The sequence below is a fragment of the Dreissena polymorpha genome, chromosome 8, assembly GCF_020536995.1.
Source record: "Dreissena polymorpha isolate Duluth1 chromosome 8, UMN_Dpol_1.0, whole genome shotgun sequence".
Classification (NCBI taxonomy): Eukaryota; Metazoa; Mollusca; class Bivalvia; order Myida; family Dreissenidae; genus Dreissena; species Dreissena polymorpha.
Genome location: NC_068362.1, coordinates 60,981,080 through 61,003,010, shown reverse-complemented (window position 1 = coordinate 61,003,010; position 21,931 = coordinate 60,981,080). Strand labels below are relative to the sequence as shown.

General features: G+C 33.6%; 1 protein-coding gene across 1 annotated transcript; it reads right to left on the bottom strand.

Moving 5' to 3' along the window:
- Positions 1 to 2,758: 2,758 nt before the first annotated feature.
- Positions 2,759 to 20,547, bottom strand: LOC127840572 (hemicentin-2-like). The gene is made up of 11 exons (XM_052368982.1): positions 20,237 to 20,547; positions 18,704 to 19,000; positions 18,300 to 18,590; positions 17,564 to 17,848; positions 12,607 to 12,906; positions 8,663 to 8,983; positions 8,023 to 8,313; positions 7,569 to 7,874; positions 3,272 to 3,571; positions 3,026 to 3,163; positions 2,759 to 2,841 (listed from the first exon to the last, which is right to left on the bottom strand). The coding sequence occupies exons 1-11, from the start codon at positions 20,538 to 20,540 to the stop codon at positions 2,759 to 2,761; spliced, it is 2,916 nt and encodes a 971-aa protein (XP_052224942.1). The 5' UTR covers positions 20,541 to 20,547.
- Positions 20,548 to 21,931: the final 1,384 nt, after the last annotated feature.

The window sequence follows — 21,931 nt, the reverse complement described above, 5'->3', positions numbered from 1 at the left end:
TTTTCACAATTGTCGTCCATTTTTTTTTTCGGTGGAAGCAACCTAAAGCACTGGGATGGGCGAATATTTTTGGTCTTAAATTTCTCCGTTAAGGGGTATGTTTACAATAACATTATAATACTTCCGATGTTTATGTCTATACTATTCAAGATTATATCACTTGCTATTGGGTTACATTCTTTCTGAACGCAAATGCTACTATAGAGATAACTAATTGACTATGATGAGTTTGCTGCTAACTGGTTCTAGGCCCAGGAAACGGACTCGAGAGCGTTTATATAAGCCTAAGGCTTTCGACGCAATCGAGCTAAAATAAATAGGTTTAAACTAACTATGTTTTTTTGTATGTGTTTTTTTTTTGGGGGGGGGGAGGGGTAAAACAGGTAAACGATACATGAATGGCCTGAATATACAATTCTTTCCCTTCACTAATTACAGAAGCAAAAACTTTTAAGAGAATGTAAAGATATGTCAGAACTGGCGTTTAAGTCTAACGTTCAGAGTATGCACAAAAAGCATCCCTAACCAAGGCTTTGTCCTGAATGAACCAGAAAAGCGTCGGGGATCTAGGGTCTTAGTCTCCGGGTTTATTTCGTAATGAGAAAGTTTTAATATTAAATATTTCAAGTAATAATACGACCGCTCTACGCCGCTACATGAACGTGTGTTACATACACAAACGCAGAAATTTGATTGATGCTTTTTCCATTTTTCATTAACAACTCTTCGTATCAAATTTAAAATCAACGAATGTATGTTCCAATTAATTTAACAGGGGCGTCTACTTCAATTTTTATGGTAAAATATTTAAAATAAAAACAGAAATGTCATGCGATGTTAAAAATGTTATTTATGTCTTAGTATGCAGTGGTTGCAATAAATATTACATAGGACAAACTGGAGATAAACTACGTAATCGACGAACTGTTCATAAACAACAAATGCGCGATCCCTCAACAAGACAAATGCCATTAAGCAAACATCTTGATGATTGTTCTAAAATGGAACAAAAATTTAAAATATTTCCATTTTATAAGTTATATTCGGACATTGTTTCAGCTAGGTTAGCAAAAGAACATTTTTGTATTGATGTATTTAAGCCCCTGTTAAATTAATTGTAATAATTTGACGTCATAATATAAGTAACGTTATTTGACGTTGTAACTCTGACCATTTGACGTTATTGTGTATATTGTATATGCCCTGATGAGCTGTGCGAAACCAGTCGGCATATTTTAATACAGTTTTACTTATACCCATGCGACGTTTGTTTACTTTTTCAATATATTGATATCTTAGTCCGGATTCATTTTACATTTTTAAATTGTATTATATATGTTTGTGTGTATATATATAGAATACACAGTAATTGACATTCTGATTTCAACAAGAAATGTACTTTATATAACTGAATTATATTGGAATAATGGGCCATTATTTCACGGACTGACATCACCGCCGCCATTTAAAGAATTTAATTATAAGACACATATTTATTGATAATATTACAGTAATCGGACATTATTGACATCCAATTCAGTTGTAGACTTCTATTGAGATCAAGTGATAAACGCTGCTTTTTATTTATTGGCAATTGAACTCCAAATATAATGAAATGTAATTAAAATGACCCATTCTTAATAATCAATCTGTCTATATCTAATCATCTCTATCACACGAAGACACACGTGCTACTTTTTAAATTGTATCTTTTTTGTCAATGTAAGCTGCGGTGAAATGCGTAACAGTAAAAAACAACACACCTATTTCGAAGGTTTAAAATGATATTGAGACAACCGATAAACATGCACACATTGGAGCATATCTATTGGAGACTGACCCTACATTTGATTTCAAATCGATGTTACCATACATAAACATTCATAAAAAAGTAATTTTGGTTTATCAAATTCATAATGGCTATACTTTAACTTTAAATTACATAGTTGGTTTCGCTACTGGTAAATTTCCGCAACTGGCTACTCGACTGTACATAGAATGTCAAATATTTAATGTAAATACAAGCTTTCTCTTTGTTGCGCTTCTTAATCTTATACATCTTCATCTTATAATCAAACAAGTAATTTGAATTTTAAACTGCTACGATAATTCTGACAAAAAAGAAACAACAACAAGAATAGCATACACAAATAACATAGTTAGCAAACATATATATAATCATTTATACAACCAACTCTTTGTTTACAAATAATAATTAATTATTTGAGTGAATAAAGTATAAATTCAGCAAAAATACATTGAATTAGTTTTGAATTGTAGTTTGTAAATAAAAATACACTTATAAAAAAGTACATCATTCTGACAAGTACATATAAAGACATTCATATAAGTTTGCAACATGATTGATATACGAATGGATTGTACGAACCAAACGTTTTCCGATTAATCAAAATACCAGATTCGTGCCAATCTATGTTCAGTATTGAGATATGTGTCATACTTTTTATAAATACCTATTTCGTAAATGATTGCAGTTAGTTTAATTTATAATTATATTTATAATGAACAATACATACCGAGAAGCGGATGACAATCCATCGTAGACACCTGCAAAACTTTGCTCGTTTAAAGAGGACATATGTTGAAATCCACGTGATCAATAGTATTCAATGTGTGTTAAGTGAAAACACTCTATATTTACGGCTTCATTAATATAATAGCAATCGCTCAACTAGCAAGATACAACATGCATACGGTACAGGTACAGTATTATGCCATTCAACCAACACCGTCAACATTATAAGCGGTCTTTAAACTCACGGTTTGTTATTTCGTTCCTGCTGCTCACATCGTCGTATAATGCTGCATGCGTCTCATTACCTTAAATTATTAACATAGCTATGATATATTTCAAGTTGTATATCAACACATATAAATAAACACTATTAAAACACAAGCTTTGTTTAACCGCATGCGAATATGCTCGAATCTACAACTGGCCGACACAACTCATACCTTCATAAACAATTAACAACTCAAAACTTATTATCTTATTGATACTTACATTTCTTTGTTAAGTGAATGCGATAGGTTAGACGCATATAAATAAGAATAGCGATGACACCAACAAGAATACAACCCGGCACAATTCCAGCAATGATTAATCCGATATTGGACACCGATTTCTGGGTAGCAATTGTGCCTGAAAAATAAGTGTTACATTATATGTGATCATGGTATTTTTGTTTTAATTTATTACAGGTTGTTGATTCAAACATCATTATTATATGTTTCGGTATGCAAACTATACCTAGTGTTGTAAAATTTATAGAGTCACTTATATCTGAGGATCCGATCTTGTTTATTGCATATATCCGCGCTTGATATTCTGTTTCTGGTCTTAAGTTGCCGACAGTGATGTTCATCAGTTGCTCATGTTTATCCTCAACGACAGTCACCTGATCCCATCTTTGTGATTCAATTTGCTTGTATTCAATGTAAAATGTTTGTATATAACCCCCGTTATAGCCAGCAAGCCAGTAAAATGTGGCTGACGCTTCAGGATGCAAAGATTGCGTGTAATGAAAGTATCTTGGTATTTTAGGTCTGACTGAAACAAAATATGTGATAAATTTTTATATAAGTACGTAATTTATCTTTAATAAAAATAAAAGCTTTTCAAGGGTTTAGAACACATAAACAACAATCTCTCTCACTTATTGTCAACTGTTCTTTTGGAAATAAACGAATCCAAAACACACCAGTGACTGAATAAGTGGGCCAAATAGTGATAGGTGGCCTACTAAAGAGTATTAATGTTTAAGTCTTTTTTTAGATTTTTTTTTATTCAGATTCAACGATACACAGTAAAGTATGTACATGTGTTTTAATTTAGAAACACTTTTGCTCTAGTTTTGGACTTGTATCATGTATATTGCCCAATTAATATTTAGTAAATATTTGGCTAACAGCGACTTCATACAAACTTTCTCTATAGTTGGCTAAAGTAAATTTAACAACCACAAATTACCCGGTAAACACTTTACCCAGGAAGTTATGCATTGATATTAAATAGCGCAATATATTCACTGCATTTAACATTTAAATTTCCAGTGTGATTTTTAATTAAAAACGCAACAGACTCAAATGTGCTGAAGTAGTATATTTACCAAAAAAAACACGTATGTCCTGTAAATGTAATAGAAACCATAACATAAAATATTTTACTTTAAAATAGCTATAGATGTGCATTAGCGCCACCTCCTAATCTGAGCGCCACCTCATTGGCATTGGCTCCATCTCTTTACGAAAAATGCAAATTTATCTCAAATTTATCTATTAGATCGGCTAGAAGCCGATGTTTTTGTGCACGTATTAACTTGTACAGGTTCAAATCAATCGTTTTATGTGATGAGCAATTTAATTGGCTGGGCTTTTGCTCGTCACACAGGCAAAATTCATCGATTTGCTTTTGCGAATTGCCACAACTTATAAAGGTCCTCACGTTTCCAAATGGTTTGTGATTGTATGTTTATGAACATCTTTGGATGAATTTATAATCGCTGAATCGCACTACATTGGCCGTTTTTTTTTAAATAATGCAAAATGTGTTGAACAACATATAAACAATAATCACCCTGAAAAGTTATCCGTTAAGTTTAAAAACATCCGGGCCTGAGCGCCACCTCGGATGTAAGATTGGCTCATTTATTAATGCATCTCAAAAAAGAGGTGGTGCGCGTGATTAACGGCCGTGTAATACAGCCTCGGGAGTTTATCTACCTGACCCGAGTACTTGTCCGGAGTTCTCATTTAACTGACCTGTAGTCGAGTGCTTCAGTACATAAGCTCGAGGTATATGATGGAATAAGAGCAACCTGACATAGTAGCTTTTAGTAAACAATGCTTGAGATAAACATTTAATTAAATTTTTATGATAAGTTATTTACTCTTCCATCATCAAGCTTGGTCGCTTGGGGAAAATTATATTTTAATTTAATTGCAATTTAATATATATTTTTGGAGCTACAGTCAAAACTGACCTAACGGCCACCTGAGAATAACGGTCAACTGCAGACAACGATCAGTCTGGATTCCCCCCGACCAAAATCACTATATATTACAATTGATAAAAACGGCCAACGGCCACTATATTTCACTCCAAAAGTCGTGTTTAAACTGAAAACAACGGTCACGCGTCAGTCGTTTTGAGTCGCGAAAATTAAAAACACAGCACATCATTTGTCCTTATATTTTGCCGGTTAAGCAACTGATAGCGGTAATTGCCTTTGATATTATAAAAGCGGCCCGCTGCGAGTAAACTAATAATAGGGGGTTGAGTAGGTTTGTTTTCCGGGGATAATTATGGGAGGTATCTTCAAAATAAAATCTGTCATAGTTTTTTTACACGTTTAAAGTAATTTTCGCTCATGAAATGACCGCTAATTAGTCCGTTGTACTTACAACCTTGAGTATGGATTTGAAAATAAAATATTTGGATTCATTTAAAGAGCTTTCTAGCGTACGCAACACGTTTACAAGCAATCGGAATAATAAATCACGGAATTAGTTACTCACATTAGAGGAGCAAGTCAAGTGCTTGAAATTATTTGAATCTGGAAAAAGTTCGCGTGTGATAGCACGTGAGCTCTGTGTTGGACATACGCAAGTGCAGAGTTGTTCGGACGTGACGTCAATGGCACGTGACAAGCTTTATTTACTGATGAATGAGATGCATGAGTAAACAATTATACTAGCGTTGATGAAGTCATTGATTTAGTTTAACAATATGAAATTAAATCAATCGATAAGATATTATTCCGTATTATCTAATGTAAGTAAATTATGTTATTATGCTTAGTTATCGGCAATGAGCCTTTGTTTTACACTGTATGCAAACGACTTGGTGGGGTAACGACGTAGCCAACTACCAACTGACTAACCATCTCAAAACTGTGATCCGAAAACAACGGTCACCTGTGGACAACGGTTTTTTTGGTCATTTCCCTCGACTGACCGCTGTTTTCAGTTTTTACTGTATGCTTAAAACTCGAAGGTCGATCGAGCGACACGTAACACCATGTTCATCTTAAAAGAATCAGGCTACTAATGTGGCATAAGTCTTGAACGAGGGGACCAAAATTTGCTAGCGAAATCAATCCAATTTACAATAAACGTACATATACAATTTCTAATTTGATCATAATTGGAAATCAATTGGTGACCTAGACCTTGACCTTGACCATAGGGGGTTGCTGATTTTTTCATGCGACACACCATCTGATGTTGGTAAATAACCGTGGGAGGTTATTTCTAATTAAAATAATGACAATGACAAGAATTATACATGATAAGACAAATATGTTATCTGAATAAAGTTGATCGTTTATACTAAGTGTTAAATTGACCTTGAGCCTAAGGATCTTAAACTCTGTTATCTAAGCATTGAAGATAGTTGGCGTATTCGTTCAATTCAAACAGTATTCGACATTGTTTAGTAATTGTTTCAAAGTATTTCAGAATTGTCCAATGCAATGAATTTGAGAATAATATCCGGAAAATAAATTCAGTACATACTCAACAATCAACTGCTACGAACTATATTTATTATTTAGATATATCTGGAAATTCTGAGTGCTAATTTTAAGAATGTTTAAGTTTAAAAAAAGGCACAAAAACAAGGGCTTATCGAAGTTGGTTTTGAAATGGGTGGGTAGCGAAGTTAAAATGTAGAGTTTTGAAAGATAAATCGAACATTTTATTCAGGTTTTTTTGCTTTCGGTAAAATTAACAAAACTCGAAACAATTTAATTGGTTTTTGACTTTTACACGAGCATCACTTCCCTGGATTACTATGACTGAATTAAATTTCAATCCTATTGATTGTTGTATTACTATTAAATTTTCAGCGCCAGGAAATGCACCGTGTCTTCGTTAATAATTTTAAATTATATGTATATGTTTAAATTGGTATCTATCAATATGAGAATGATGTGCCCATAAACACTCAAAATCAACGAATATTTCGTACAATATTGCGACAAATAAAGTTATCACATAAAAGATTTATGTTCCTTAAAGCAATTTCCAAAATTTCAACTCTAGATGTGGACTTGTTACATAAATTTACTAGATACAAAATGCTCTTTTTGTGGATATATATATTCAACACATGTTCATGTGACAAGTTAGTGTTCGTCTGTCGTGAATAGATATAGTTGCAGGGAATTAATATAGAATATATTGTGCCACAAACAAATGCAAACGAGCATTTTGTATCTCGTTAAATCTGTTATTTGTATCTCGTTAAATTTATGTTTCATACCACATCTAGCGTTGACATTTTGGATATTAAAGGATCACCGATTTTTATGATTTGAATTTATTTTACGAAATATTTAGAGAAATGTTCGTTGATGTTAGTATTTATGTTTCTGTAAATAAAAACTTGCGATCGTCTTGTTTTCGAATATAGAATACCGCTTTTTTTTTCTTAGATATGCTACTTAATAAAGCGTTAAGTAAAAGTGCTTTGTAAATTTAAGTTCATGTCAAACACTAAGACAGGTTCCAAACAGAAATTATTTGTTGAATTTTAATAGACTCACATGCAACCTGGAAATAAAGTACGATTGAGATCTCTCCTTCCGAATTGTTCGAAACGACTCGATAGCTTCCAAAATCTGCTTCTTGTATGTCCGAGATGCTAACATTTGACTGCAAGTGATCAGCAGACGTAACGATTGACATTCTGGCAGAGGGTACAAGCATCGTCCATCCTGATTCACTCATTTTCTGCCAAGTATAGTTTGGAGTTGGATATGCAACCACCGTAATAGAAAGGTTAGCAGAGGAGCGAAGACTTCCCGTAATATAAGAAGCATTTTGTGCAAATGAGGACAACCGCGGTTTGCCTGAAATAAGACGTAAACATGAAAATAACCAAGTAGCAAACTATAGAACACTTTCAAATAATAAATTTATTGTATTCATTGTTTCATTTGTCTGACATTCATATTTTAATAAATATTTATCGAATATTCCCGTGTTATAACTACTTACAAAGCACATACAAGTGCAGCGTTCTCATATCAGGAGATGGATTCAGTTCATTCTTTGACAAGCATGTGTATTCTCCCATGTCATTCTCGCAGGAAATGTTTGGTTTATTATACTCCATCTGTTTGACAGATGTTATCTCTTGTACCGTTGCTCCATTTTTTGTAAGTGTTATTTTAGGCAAAGGGTTACTGTCTGTCACACAAGTGAGTTTGAACGTGGTTCCTTCTGGTGCTTTAACGATTACATCCCCTAAGGCGGCATGTGCATAGAATGTGGTTATGACACTCCTGTCTGTAAATGTAAATACATTTCACAATAAATGAGTTTAATGAAAGAGAATAGCAGCGATACTCCATATAAATTATTCTAAATACACATATGTTTTAGAACTTAAAACGTGTTTGTTCTTCAGATAATACAAAACCAAAGCAAAACCACACATATCTGTCGACATACTAACTGCAATTTTTTACCTAAGTTTCCAAATACATTGTGAAATGAGAGAATATTTCTTTTTAATCAATTATATACTTTAAAACACTGTGTAAAGTGAGATAAAACTGAATTATGGACACAATTTAATAAGCTAAATTTTACGTCAAAACAAATGTTAGAATGTTCAATTATTATGATCATTTACATTTAACATTTATGTAAACATTATGCGATGCTGTGCCAGTTTCCTCTCCAAATCCAGTTGGATTCATCCGATTGAATGCGTTAAAGATGTAACTGTCGGCGTCATTTCGTTTAATGTTAATGACGGTTTTTGCCCTAGTTGAACTCTGTGTGTTTCCAATACGTCGGGACCAGGTATACTGTGTAGCTGACGGATATCCAGGTGTGACATTAAATGACAAGGTAAATGTGCTATTCTCCACTGTTGATATGTAGCTGTCATTGACAGAGAATGTAGAGCTGTCTCCTTGGATATGAATGCCAGACTGAATATGTGGTGGATCTGCACGTAAAAACCATCAAAGATAATTTAACTAAGTCTCATATGTGTGAAAATGGTATATATTTAATAGTTTATTATGAAGCAAAAGTAGCCACATGGTTTGGTACAATTAATATTTTCTGAGCTCTCTAGTGCAAATATTAACAGTAAATTTAAAAATTAAATTAAAAATAGTAACTTTATAGTGAGCAATATTGTTTTCTGTTGTTTTTACACGTTCTGAAGATAATTGTACCATGGCATTAGTGTTCAAGTTATGCTCTACAAAAAGTAAGCTGAACAATGTAACATATTATACAATGAGTACAACAAAGTTGACATCAGTAAATTGAATTCCAAATAAAGGTTCATTCAGAACAGAATATGTAATTAATATTTCTAACAAGTATTCGAACTATACTTAAATAAACATGAACACTGATAGTTCATTACATAAAGAAGCAATCCTTTTGTTAGAAGCAGAAAACAAAAGCATCCCGTAATCAATTGTTCATATGCTTAAAGCCTGACATAAAAGAAATGGTTTAGTGCAGTACTGTTTTCTATTAAATAGAGCATAATTACAATTAAAGTCTATTTTATATCTTCTTCATTTCATTTCATTTTTCAAATGTTTGATGAGTTCCGACAATTTTTGTTTGAAAAATACGAGCCCATACTTAACTTTAAATAAATATTTTTAATAAACTACCCCGTTCTTAAATCTGAAATGAACTGAATAAACAAACAGTTGATTACGTTTGATAATGTTATATCAAATGGTTGTTTAATGAAGCCTATACAGTAATGAACAAACCATGACAGTAAATACATTGAACCGATAAACTGCTATAAATTCTATGTGAAAATGTAAACATACCATTAAAACAGATGAATGTCTTAAATGATAACATCTAGGTTCGTGCACTTAATGAAATGTAGAATTTACCAAGTTGTGTGACTACGTCACAAATTGGCCGTTGATCCCTCACTTATGTAATGGGGCGTGGTCAGTTTCAAGCCCCAGGTAATGACTGCTACAATGTGCTTTATGAACCACAATCTGGTTTCACAGACCATATATAAAAGTGTGTTTAGTGGTTAAAGAAAAGCTTTTTAAAGTTAAAATTCTATTTAATTCAATGCAAATAAACATTGCACTCCTAAAGCCCCATCACAAAGATAATTTTGACGAAAGAGGCATGGGCGTATAATAGCTCTTGGACTCTTCAGCAAAGTTTCTTTTAGATTATTTTATTATAAAATCTATATAAAAATCACGCCTGGAACATGGCCAGTTTTAACCCCAGGGGCATGATTTGAACAAATATCACATAGGAAAATTATACCTGGTGAACACCCAAAATATTAAACCCCTGACCTTTGCAGTTTCAGAGAAAAACGATTTGTAGAGTAATTTACTATTTACAGTGACCATTGGAGTGTTTCCGGTTTTGACCCCACCATCTTTATTTGAATAGTCATTAAGCTATAACACTATATAACTCAATTGATCCCCATAGACAAGGCAAGATGTGAATAAACGTGGTAGGGGAGTCATTACATGCCTAATTGCATATATATGGAAATACGTAGCGCCTAGGCGAGGCCATTTTCAAACCCTGAAACAGGATATGAACAAACTTGGTAATGGACCATCTTTTATTATTATCCACTTAATATAAAAGCCCTGATCCTCGTGGTTTTAATGAGTTTTGTTATTCACTATATTAGTGTACAAAATTCGTTTGACTTTGCCTGGCAGGTTTTAACCTAAGTGGCATGATAGGATTTGGCCACACCTAGTAGTGCACCATGATACGGTGTTCTACAACAAATTATTAGTCCACTTACTCGTGTCTTTTTAGAGAAGAAAATCTGTAAAGTTTTAAATATATTGTTAGCTTGGATTACCTATATATGCAGCGGACGGAACAATTTGAACAACTTTTAAAGAGGTTACAAAAATGGGGTCATTCCCATTAAGCATTGTGCACGACGTACTAAAGACTGTCAGTGCAAAGGTGAGCTACACACAATAAAACGTCTGTGTAGAGCAAAAGCCGTATTATTATGGTGATAAAATTAGAAATCTATTGATATGATTGGGGGACCTAACACAGATTTACAAACATCTTTACAACTTTCGTAATCAATTGTCTTACTTTAATTGTGGAGACTGAATAAGCACATTTATCAGATCAAGTATTCAACACATGCATATAAGAAAAAAGTAAACCATTGGGCATCAAGTTGGACCCCAAGGGCACGATTGGAACACACTTTATAAAGTAACATTTACGAAATGTTATAGCAAAAGCCAAACCTTAGGGATTTGCGGATTCAGAGAGTTTTAGAGTTTCAACCATATGCGTTTACAAAAAAACAAGTTATCCATAGGGCTTTGCCAAATTTGACTACATGCATGCTTTGAACAAACATTCTATATAACAAAACTCAGTGCATCACGGTTTCAGAGCAGAAGATTTTTTGATGTTTTCATTATATACATATAAAGAAAATAAGTAACCCCGAGGATGGGGCCACTTTGACCCCAATAGCATTATTATAATAAACTTAGTAAAGGCCAACCATTTGATGTAACAAGCCAAATAATTAACCATTACCTATGCACATTCAGAGAAAAAGAATTTCAAGTTATGTACTATATGTCGATATAAATCATGTGACCCCGCAGCATAAACAGTTTTGACTCCAGTGACATGATTAAAATTAATTAAGTAGAGCACATGTTATTATGTTACACACATAAATCTTCATTCTCTGACCCTTGATGTTTCACAATCGTTTTTTAGCTGTGGTTACCTTTAAATGCAGCATACCGGACTGATGTAACAGATATGACAGATAATCAAACAATGATCATTACTGTAAAGTTTTGTTCAAATCTGCCCGCCGGTTAAGGAGATGTTCTTTGAATTTTAAGTTCACGCAAGACGCAGAGAAAACTGTACCAAAAGCACGTATTATGCAAGTGCAGGTGAACATAAAACAACATACGATCTCTATAAAGCAGTTATCACAATCTATCAAATAAAATGCATCTATTTAATGAAGCGCAATAGCGGGATTTAAATAAAAAATGTAATACATTACAATGTGAAAATCTATTCAACCCAACAATAAGCCAAAATGTAAAGTCCCTGAAATAGAACAGAAGAGCACAATAATGTTTATTATATAATCACACAGACTGTGATTGTTTTTTGTTGTTAATGCTTTCTGTACTGTTGATCACTATTGGCAGATATAAATTCATTTTACAACAATTAAACAAAATTATAGAAGTATGGGAACATCTTTAAAGAAGCTGCCTGAAAACCATAGCTATAGTTTAAATGGGACACCATCAAACTTTCAACATACGGCTCCTCATACCACTAGACCTGTGTTTGACATATCAGTTATGTTACTTCATATGGCGTGATTGTCCAGAAAACATCAATTCCAACAGACTTTCAGCCTAAGAAACGTTCCAATTTAAAGTTATCCAAAAGCTATTACACTTTAAGCGAAATTAAAGACTTTTGTTTGAGTATGCTACAATAGTTGTGAAATTTAGTATAGCTGCATTGTTCTTTGACCAAAGCAGGTTATACAGGAAGATGTTGCTAAATACATACACAGAAGTTGGATATCCAGACTGGTTGAATATGTGCCTATTGTAACCTCTCCAAAACTAGGCACCATTATGTTGCTGACCGTAACTTGATACTGGTTTGATTGCACAGAGTGTATGTTCTGCACTGAAAGTTCTGGTCCGACTCGAGTTTCACCATTAGGCAAAGTCCATGTGTAATTGTATGGAGCAGGGAAACTGGTGCTGTTACATCGGATGATGAACGTGGAATCTCGTTTAACATACACTGGGGCTGAAGTAAATCTTGCAGATCCCACTGTACACTCAATAACTGCTGGAGGAACTGCAAAGCCATGCCAACAAATTAAATTGAGCGTGATACATATCTTCCCATATCACAATGACACACGTGTTTCAATTGACCTTGGACTATTTTCTTTAAGCCGTATATGTATATTAACATTAAATTATATATGTTGTATCGAATTAATTCATAATATATCGAAGTTAAAAAATATTCCTTAATATAATTTGTTTAAAAAAACTGAGTTATATTATCCTGGGGTATTATCTCAAATTCCTAGGTTTTGTGAAAGTTGTTTCTATTCTTAAATAATTGTTTTCTCTTCATTGTATATGTTTATCTTGACCCTTATGTTTATATGTTTATCTTAACGCGTATGATAATAACTTTAAACAACAAAAGTATGTCAAACATTTAAACATTTTAGCAACTTTCTAAACACGATACATGGCAACACATCAAACTAGATTATCAGCATTTTAGACATACATTTGAATGATTGTGCAATACCAATCTATATATACTCAATAATATACATACAAACATGACTTCACCGCAATACATATATAACAATTCGATTTGTTAAGAAGAACACGTTTTTGTACTTTTAAAAACAGGGGCCTTGATATTGACTCAACTAGTCCCAAGCGGATTTTCAACCTTCATATACACAGCTAGCGACATACAAACTTTAAGCACAATTTATTCATTCACACGTAAGTTATTGTGCAGGAACTGTTTATATAGTTTTGTTTCAATTCCCGTGCCTTTGACCTAAGAGGCCAAAATGCAATCAAAAGTTAGGACTCGGTTGTATCTGTATACACACACAATTTCAATACAATAGCTTAACTTAAATTCAAGTTATTCAGAATAAGCATTTTTTTCAAATTTCAGGAATAGTCACATTCAGTTTCAATGTCGACGTCCAAAATAATATATAAATCTATGTTTCCATGCAAGCGTGCTTAGCCTACATTTCAACCAAAATGTAAAATTAATAACACAATTATTGACCAGACATCACGTGTTTTTTTTTATATTTCTACATCAACTGATCTTGCTCTCAAGAGGCCCCAAACGCGATTTCAAGATAAGTCTTTGTGTAAGCTTCCTACACAAAACTTTCATTGTAATCACATGTGGTTTGCGTGTGGCTATGATATTAATTAGTGAAAACATCATTTTGAGTGATATATAATCAAATTATAACAAAAAATCATTAAAAAATCACTATCAAATATATTTATAACAAGGTATTCAACTCAAAATGATCCGAAAACGAGATGCATCGCTTTGAACAGCCAGAACTTCATTAATTGTGCAGCGATTTCTATGAACTTGCTCGTATTCAACGCAGAAATAAATATCCTTTCTTGAATTATACAAATATTGTTATATTTTTACAAATGCTGGGTCAAATCTTAAGAAATAAGACGATACACAACTCGCGTGACCTAATCGTCACCGAGATGACCCGATCTAAGATTGAAATCTTCATGGAGTAAAGGGCTTTTTTCCTGCAAAGTTCACGGACCTCGGTACCATAAATCAATAACACGTATGGAAAAACATTCTTACCGTTCTTGTCGTTATATTATGCATCAACACTAACTGTTCAGCGCCGTTTGAAACCTTTGTTTACAAACATTTCAACTGGCTGACATTTTAAACACACGAGTGATTTCATTGGTCCAATGCGAATGTGTGTCTTTAAGCCAGAAGATTTTATTCATAAAACGGGTCTTATCGTTGACGAATAGGTCACGCGAATTGTATATCGTGGAATTTCTAAACATTTGACCCAGCATTTGTAGAAATTATACAATATGTGTACGTATCCAGAAAAGAAATACGTTTCTGCGTTGAATAATACCTAGTTCATGGAAATCGCTGCACAATTGATGAAGTAATGGCTGTTCAAAGCGATGCACCTTGTTTTCGGGTGATTTTGAGTTGTTATCTTGTTATATATATATATATATATATATATATATATATATATATATATTTGATAGTGATTTTTTTTTCTGAAAAACATGGTTTTCGTTATAATTTGATTACTTATCCATCAAAATGAAGTTTTCACTTATTAAAGGCCCTATAAAGGTGAAAAATCCAATTATTATGCATATAAACTGGTCAAATTTTTACCGGATTTCAGTTACTCTTGCATAAAAAATGATTATAACACAACTTACATACCCGTAGCCAGGGGGGGGGGTGCGTTGGGTGCGTTCGCACCCAATGTTTTTTGACAAGTAAAAAAATATGTACTATAAGCACCCAACTTTATTCGACGCTAAAACGGTTATTTATCTTTTCCCTGAATCCAGTGAATCTTCGTATTTAAGCGTTACAATAATGTTGAATTCAAAAGGCTACCGACAGGTCACCATATAATTAAATTTCTCTATGAAGTCATTTCCAAGATAGACCGTAATTTTATTTACAATTTTTAACCGCAGAATTACTGAAATCAATAGAAGTTTTGACAGCAACATGTGAGAAGATCTATTCTGTAATAATGACTTTAAACCGTTATAACATTCGATCAGGTGGGCGTTAATGTTAAATGTTCATTAATTGTGACGGATCTTGAGCACAATGGGCAAATACTTCCTTTTTTCAATGTCCTGGTATACACTGATAAGGACTTTGAGACCAAAAGTAGTTTGTGGTTATAGGGTCTTGATGAACCCTTAAGTTTTATATGTTTCTGAAATTCGTTTAGAAAACAAATAACTAATTTGTTTAAAATAGTTGCCAAAGTAAAAGTAACCAGTTATACCATTTTGTTTTTGTTTAGTATTAAGGGTGCAGCATAAGCCTGGTTTTCATGTATTTACACACGGGCTGGACAGAATGTAAACACACCGCTCAGAACTTTATTTTTACATATATGTCACGTTATTGAAATACATTTGCAAAAAATTTTAGTGCATAAAATACAGTTTTTCTTGCAGTTTGTGCCGAACTTTGACAACACGTCTGACATCGATGAAACAATTTCAATTTGCGTAAAGGACAGTTGTGCAGTGTAAATGAAAGATTTGAAAAAAGAACACATGCTTATAATATTAAGTAAATCTGATGTATTTCACATTTACATACGCAGCTTAAAAATCTAGCTTTTATGCACTAGTTGAAATTCTTAACACAAAATGATTTTCAAAGTTATTTGGAGGAAAAAAGCAGCACTTACCGGTGTGTTTACTTCCATTAACAAAGTCAAGTGATCCTGCACCCTGGTATTGATGCAAATTAGAGATGAACCAGTTTTTTTAAACAGTGTTTGTTGTACAATACACTATAAGCACGTTTGGAGCAATGCTATGACTCTGGTACTATACATAGTTGCAGACAAACAATTGTTTTGAAAAAAAAATCAAATATTTCCTTTTAATTTGGTTGACTTATGAATGGTAAAATTTTGGAATGGTAAAATACACTAATTTTATCAAGATTTCAATAAATAATGATATTTTATATCGTTCTTTTTGTTGATTTTACTTTCTATAAATGTGTTGTTGCATATGTAAACAAAGTATGTGCGCGCATACTAATGTCGGGTTAAACGCCGTATAATATAATGTATTTCCGTGACTGGTCGATAAAGGTGGTAAATGAAAAACGGTAATGGGAAATACATGTATATTATATCATATATATGTCGATCAGTCACTGACTATGGTCAATGAAAGGGAAATTTCATATAAAAATGCTCTATAACTCCAGTCTCTAAATACAGACAAAATGTCACCAGAATGCAGTGTTTTACGTTTCATTTTCAAAATGTTTCTAGGGGGAGGACCTTCAAACCTCCGATTGCAGGAGTGGAACACCCCCTCCCGCACCTACCCCCTTCGCCACTTCGTAGCTTAATAACATTCGTTGATGGGAAAATTCGCACCCCCCTTTTCAAAACCCTGGCTACGGGCCTGGCTTAGGTGCAACGTTGTCAAGAATTATGGAAGATATACCCGTTTCATAATTGGAAGAAATGTTTACAACTTTGCAACTAACGTGATGTGTAGCCTCAAAGTGGTGACGTATGCTAAAAAAAGCCGAAAGAAAATTCAATTTTTATTCTATTTTAAACAACTTTTTACCAGCAGAAAGTAACTTATTAGATCACTACAAACGTTTTAACCATTTAGAAGAGACCTACTTTGTGAGTGATACCGGAAAACGTTGAAAATCAACGATATATTTTTGGTGACCAGAGTCACTTTCACTTTTACTTTCCCCAGTTAACAGGGATGTAAATAAACTTATTGTTTGTATACACAATTGACTTGGAGGACACTGTATTTTGAGCTCAAAACAAGTTGTATTGCTCATTTTGTATGGTAATGTCCAATAGCATATATATATTGTTTGTTGATAACCTTTATAAATAAAATATGAAAAAAATAAATTTAAAAATCGGTTAATAATTACGGATCGTCACCTTTATAGGGCCTTTAATATCATAGTCACACACAAACAACATGTGATAACAATATATCAGTCTTGACCTAAGTTAGTGTTTAGTGATGTTCATGTTTATGCAAACAGTGACCTGGCTTTGACATGAAACGCCTCAAAAAAATCCAACCTGTGTTACACAACGAAGAATAAAAGTTGTTCAATAAAAATTCACTTTTATTACCATGTATTCAATTATGGGACTAATGATAGAAATATATCTTACACAATACTCCAACGGTAAGTTTGGTTTCCTGAGAAGTCCCTTGTTCCTGACTGTATCCGGTTGGGTTCAATATATTGACCACGCTGCATGTCTTAGAAAGGTTGTACTGAGCTATAGCTGACCAAGTCTGATTGGATCCATCCCATGTCATGGTGGGTGCAGGGTTTCCAGTAGCGAAACAAGTAACCGAGAATCGAGTCCCCTTGATAACATCCAGGTTGTTACTAGGTATTGCAGAACCAGAAGGGGAGATTCCATAGTAGAATACAGGCTCAGAGGGAGACGCTTAGGTTGAAAAACATGCAAAGTACTATACAAAAAATTATTATATTATAACTTGAACACACATAATCTAAACATGCTTTTCTAGATTCATGTTACTAATAAGATATATATCAATGACTATACTGTGATAGAGACTATCTGTTATGCATAAGCAATTTAAGCGAATAGAAATTATAAACAATACATCATAAGTTTATAATAATATTTTGCAAGTCATTCTAGAGTTTTCAAGCAGTGAAATAATGTGGTAGATAAAAAAAATCAAGTATTTTATTTTCAGCAATATCATAAGTAGTTCAGTTAAGCTTCCATAATGTACAAAACATAGCACAAATTGTGTTCACTTATTCAAATATCAATTATTACCAATTACAAATGAAAACCGATCACAGTCTTAATTGTCATTAATATTCCAATAAAAATAATTTTGACTACTTATAAAAGTACGTACCAAGTATTTCAATGTTGAATGTTGTATAACCGATACCCATCTCGATGTCCCCCCTCGTTGGTTCCATTGTGTTACGTACTGACAGACGATATGTGCCTTCTGTGTTCACATTTGGCACAGACAGACTGTTGTTGCTGTGTGTACCACCTGAGGGTAACGTCCATGTGTATGTTGGCAAAGGGTTAGCGCTAGTGCTGCAGGCAATGGTTAATGTCCTTCCTTTAATAACTCGAATATTACCGGTGGTCAGCCATGCAGAACCTACTGTACAGTTCGGACTAGATGGTGTGTCTAAAGCATAAACATATTACCATACATCCTTTAATCAAATACATATAGCAAAGAACAATAAGTCAGTAATAACGGTTTAAATGCAACACTAATATTAGCTTAAATAACCTTACAGAGTACGTTGACAGGAGCAGACATAGTCCTCGCCCATCCAGTTCCAGATTGTTGGGCAGTACAGGTACAGTTGGAGTCCACATTCACACCAGCAACCCAGTATACAGTACTTGTTACGGTGTTTCCTTGTGTAGACCCATTCTGGGCACCACCATAGCAGTTCCAGGACAGTGTAGGTAATGGATACCCCCCTGTGACAGAGCATTTAAGATGCTGCTGAGTTGAAGAGCCGCGTATCATGTTGTATACATCTGCACCAGGCAAGCCTTCTTTGACTGGACCGTTTGGTGGAGGATCTATAGACAAATTTTAAAATGATGGTAAATGATCTGCAAAAATCTCGCTTGCTGTCTTTGTTACCAAAATAATGTAAGTAACTATTTTCCATTATATATTGCATACTTAAGATTCACACACACACACACACATATATATATATATATATATATATATATATATATATATATATATATATGGAGAAAGATATGCAGATATGCGTGAACAACCAGATACACAGACATACAAACAGACATACATATTTTTATTGGAGACTTCGGCGTGTGCGCCTAGCTACGATGCAGAATCGAGCAGAATCGAGCAGACATACTGTGACATCCCCATCCCCAAATAAAAGATGGTTCATGCACAGTTATATATCCCACACTTACACCGCAACACATCTCCAACGTTGGAACAGTTTTACATACATAGAAGAGACAGTTACATAAACATTTATTTATAACATGAAACCATAGTTGTATTTGGGCACGATCCGATCAGGATCTATAAATACCCTAACACTTTGTTAGAGACACAGCGGAAATACGTTGAATCTAGAAGATACAGTGAAATTATGAGTATTTTTGTGTTTCAAGGGAGATAATATGCGTTTCTCATTGTTTGCACATATGTATTGAATACATTGATTTCACTTATAAAATTCTCAAATTAATTTCAAATATAGATTTCTCTTATTTGTAATGTCTCATCCATTAAATTCAAAGTAACATAAAAACTCAAAATCAACGAAAAGTTCGCAAAATATTTCGCAAAATAAATGAAACCCATACAAAATCAGTGTTTCTTATAGCAATAGCCAACATTTTAACGCTAGATGTGGTATGGTAGTATAGATTTAACGAAATACAAAATGCTGGGATTTATTTTTTTGTGGCACAATACATTCCATTTTTTATTCCTGCAACGATATCAATTCATACGACACACAACCACTAACTTGGAACATGAACATGTGTTCAATATATTGTCACACCAAAAACAAAAAAGAACAGTGTGTATCTTGTAAAATCTATGTTACCAGACCACATCTAGGGTTGAAATTTTGGTATTTCAATAAGAGACATTTATTTTGTATGTGTTAAGTTAATTTTTCGAAATAGTGTACGACATATTCGTTGATTTTGAGTGTGTATGGGCTTTTAAATGTAATTTGAATTACACTGTTGTTTAAATTACAGTTATCATATTCTACCTGAAGACCAACATTGTTAAGACTATTTGACAATACATACACATGATGGCCAGCAGAGGCTTCTTCACCGACTGCGTGACAACTCCACCATTGGTTGCTTTACAGAACACTGTGTAATTAGTGTCAGCCCTCGTAGCAGTGTACCTCAGTGTACTTGTCACTTGGATTGTTCCATTTTTATTGCTTTCCACATGTGTTATTCCTATTGTGATAGCAGCATCAGATGCCTCTAATGATTTAAACCACGTGACCGTTGCAGCCGGCTCTCCCCAGTCAGTTTGACAGATGAATATTTGGGTAGAGTTTTCAATGACATTTACGGTCTCAGATGATGGTGACGTCATTGTCACGCTTGAAATCGAAACTGAAATTAGAATAGTGAAAATAACAAGCTGCTAAACATCTTTCACCTCTTACAAAATCTTTAACCCTTAAATCTTAAATATATTTGTATTATTGCAATTCGACAATAATACATGTTCCTTAGTCACATTTTGGTATAATACACTTGAAGATAATTTGTAAATTTCGTTGGATTCATTACCAAACCATCATAACCCTCAACTCCCACATATTAAATAAGTTTTATTTTTTTTTGCAATTCGACAATATGAAGATTCTTCATAAATAAACTCGCAGATAGTATTTTTAAATGTTCCGTTCATGCATTAGCAAACCATAAATAAAACCTGTAAAAGAAACGATGACAACCTCTTACACACCACAGATCGTAGTGTACAGCTAGTTGCAATTAAATGTAATTAAAGCTAAACAATACAAGTTTCCATAAGATAAGGATGCCCCAACATTCCGTCTTTGTTTCAAAAAGTGATACACGCAATACTTTTCCTCAAAGTGTTCATCTGATATTTTATAGTTGCAAGATTATTGACAATGTTGCGGTCCGGAAAAGCTGTTTTTACCGAATGTGTCCTTTGTCTTCAAAGTGTGACCTTGACCCTCGAGGTTTAAAGAAAAGTGTTGAGAAGAGTTGGTTTCTATGTGTGCAAAATTATTTTTAAATCAATCAATATTAGGCTAAGATATGTCAAAGGCAGGATTTTTAAGCGGTTTAATAATTTTTTCCTGTCGGTGTGATCTTTTCAAATGCACAAAAGTTCACCGCTGGCATCTTGAATGTTCAAAAATGACAAGAAAATTAGACATTAGCAACACATATTTGTGAGGAAACGGTTGAAAAAAAGAGGTCACAGGTCCTTCTCCTGAGACCCGAAACGCGGCTGAAATATCTTTAAAACAAAACGTTTTCACGAAGTCTTATACAGATTGGGCAGTTGTATGACTTCTAAATTGTTCACAAGGTTTCACTTTAACAATTTAACAATTTAAAGCAAACTGCTTCATATCCTGGCGACAGAATAGAACGATTTGTTCACTCGGCCAAAATAACATTAGAACAAAGACTATAAGCAAGTTGTATTAACATTGGAAATAATTTTGAAAAGGTAGTACCACATCAATATAAGAAAACAAAGCCTCCATCATCAACCATAAACGGAAGCCATGTTTATTTTTAACCGCCAAGAGCAATTGACGAATGCAAAACGAAATTAACAGAACAAAATAAGTTATGAATATGTTTCAAGAGATTTGGCAAAAATGTGGTCCATAGACTGTCTTCAAGAAAAGTGTTGATAACGTCCCATGGACGCTAAAACTACCGAGAAAAGGTGATAACAACATGCTCACCATGAGGAGGTTGTGCTCAGATATG

Excerpts from the sequence above, each read along its gene's own strand:
- LOC127840572 (XM_052368982.1), bottom strand. The coding sequence starts at position 20,540 with ATGACGTCACCATCATCTGAGACCGTAAATGTCATTGAAAACTCTACC. Across the intron at positions 8,984-12,606 it reads TCTGGATATCCAACTTCTGT|ATCCACCACATATTCAGTCT; the intron begins GTATGTATTTAG and ends TTTTACGTGCAG. Across the intron at positions 3,572-7,568 it reads ACTTTATTTCCAGGTTGCAT|TCAGACCTAAAATACCAAGA; the intron begins GTGAGTCTATTA and ends ATTTTGTTTCAG.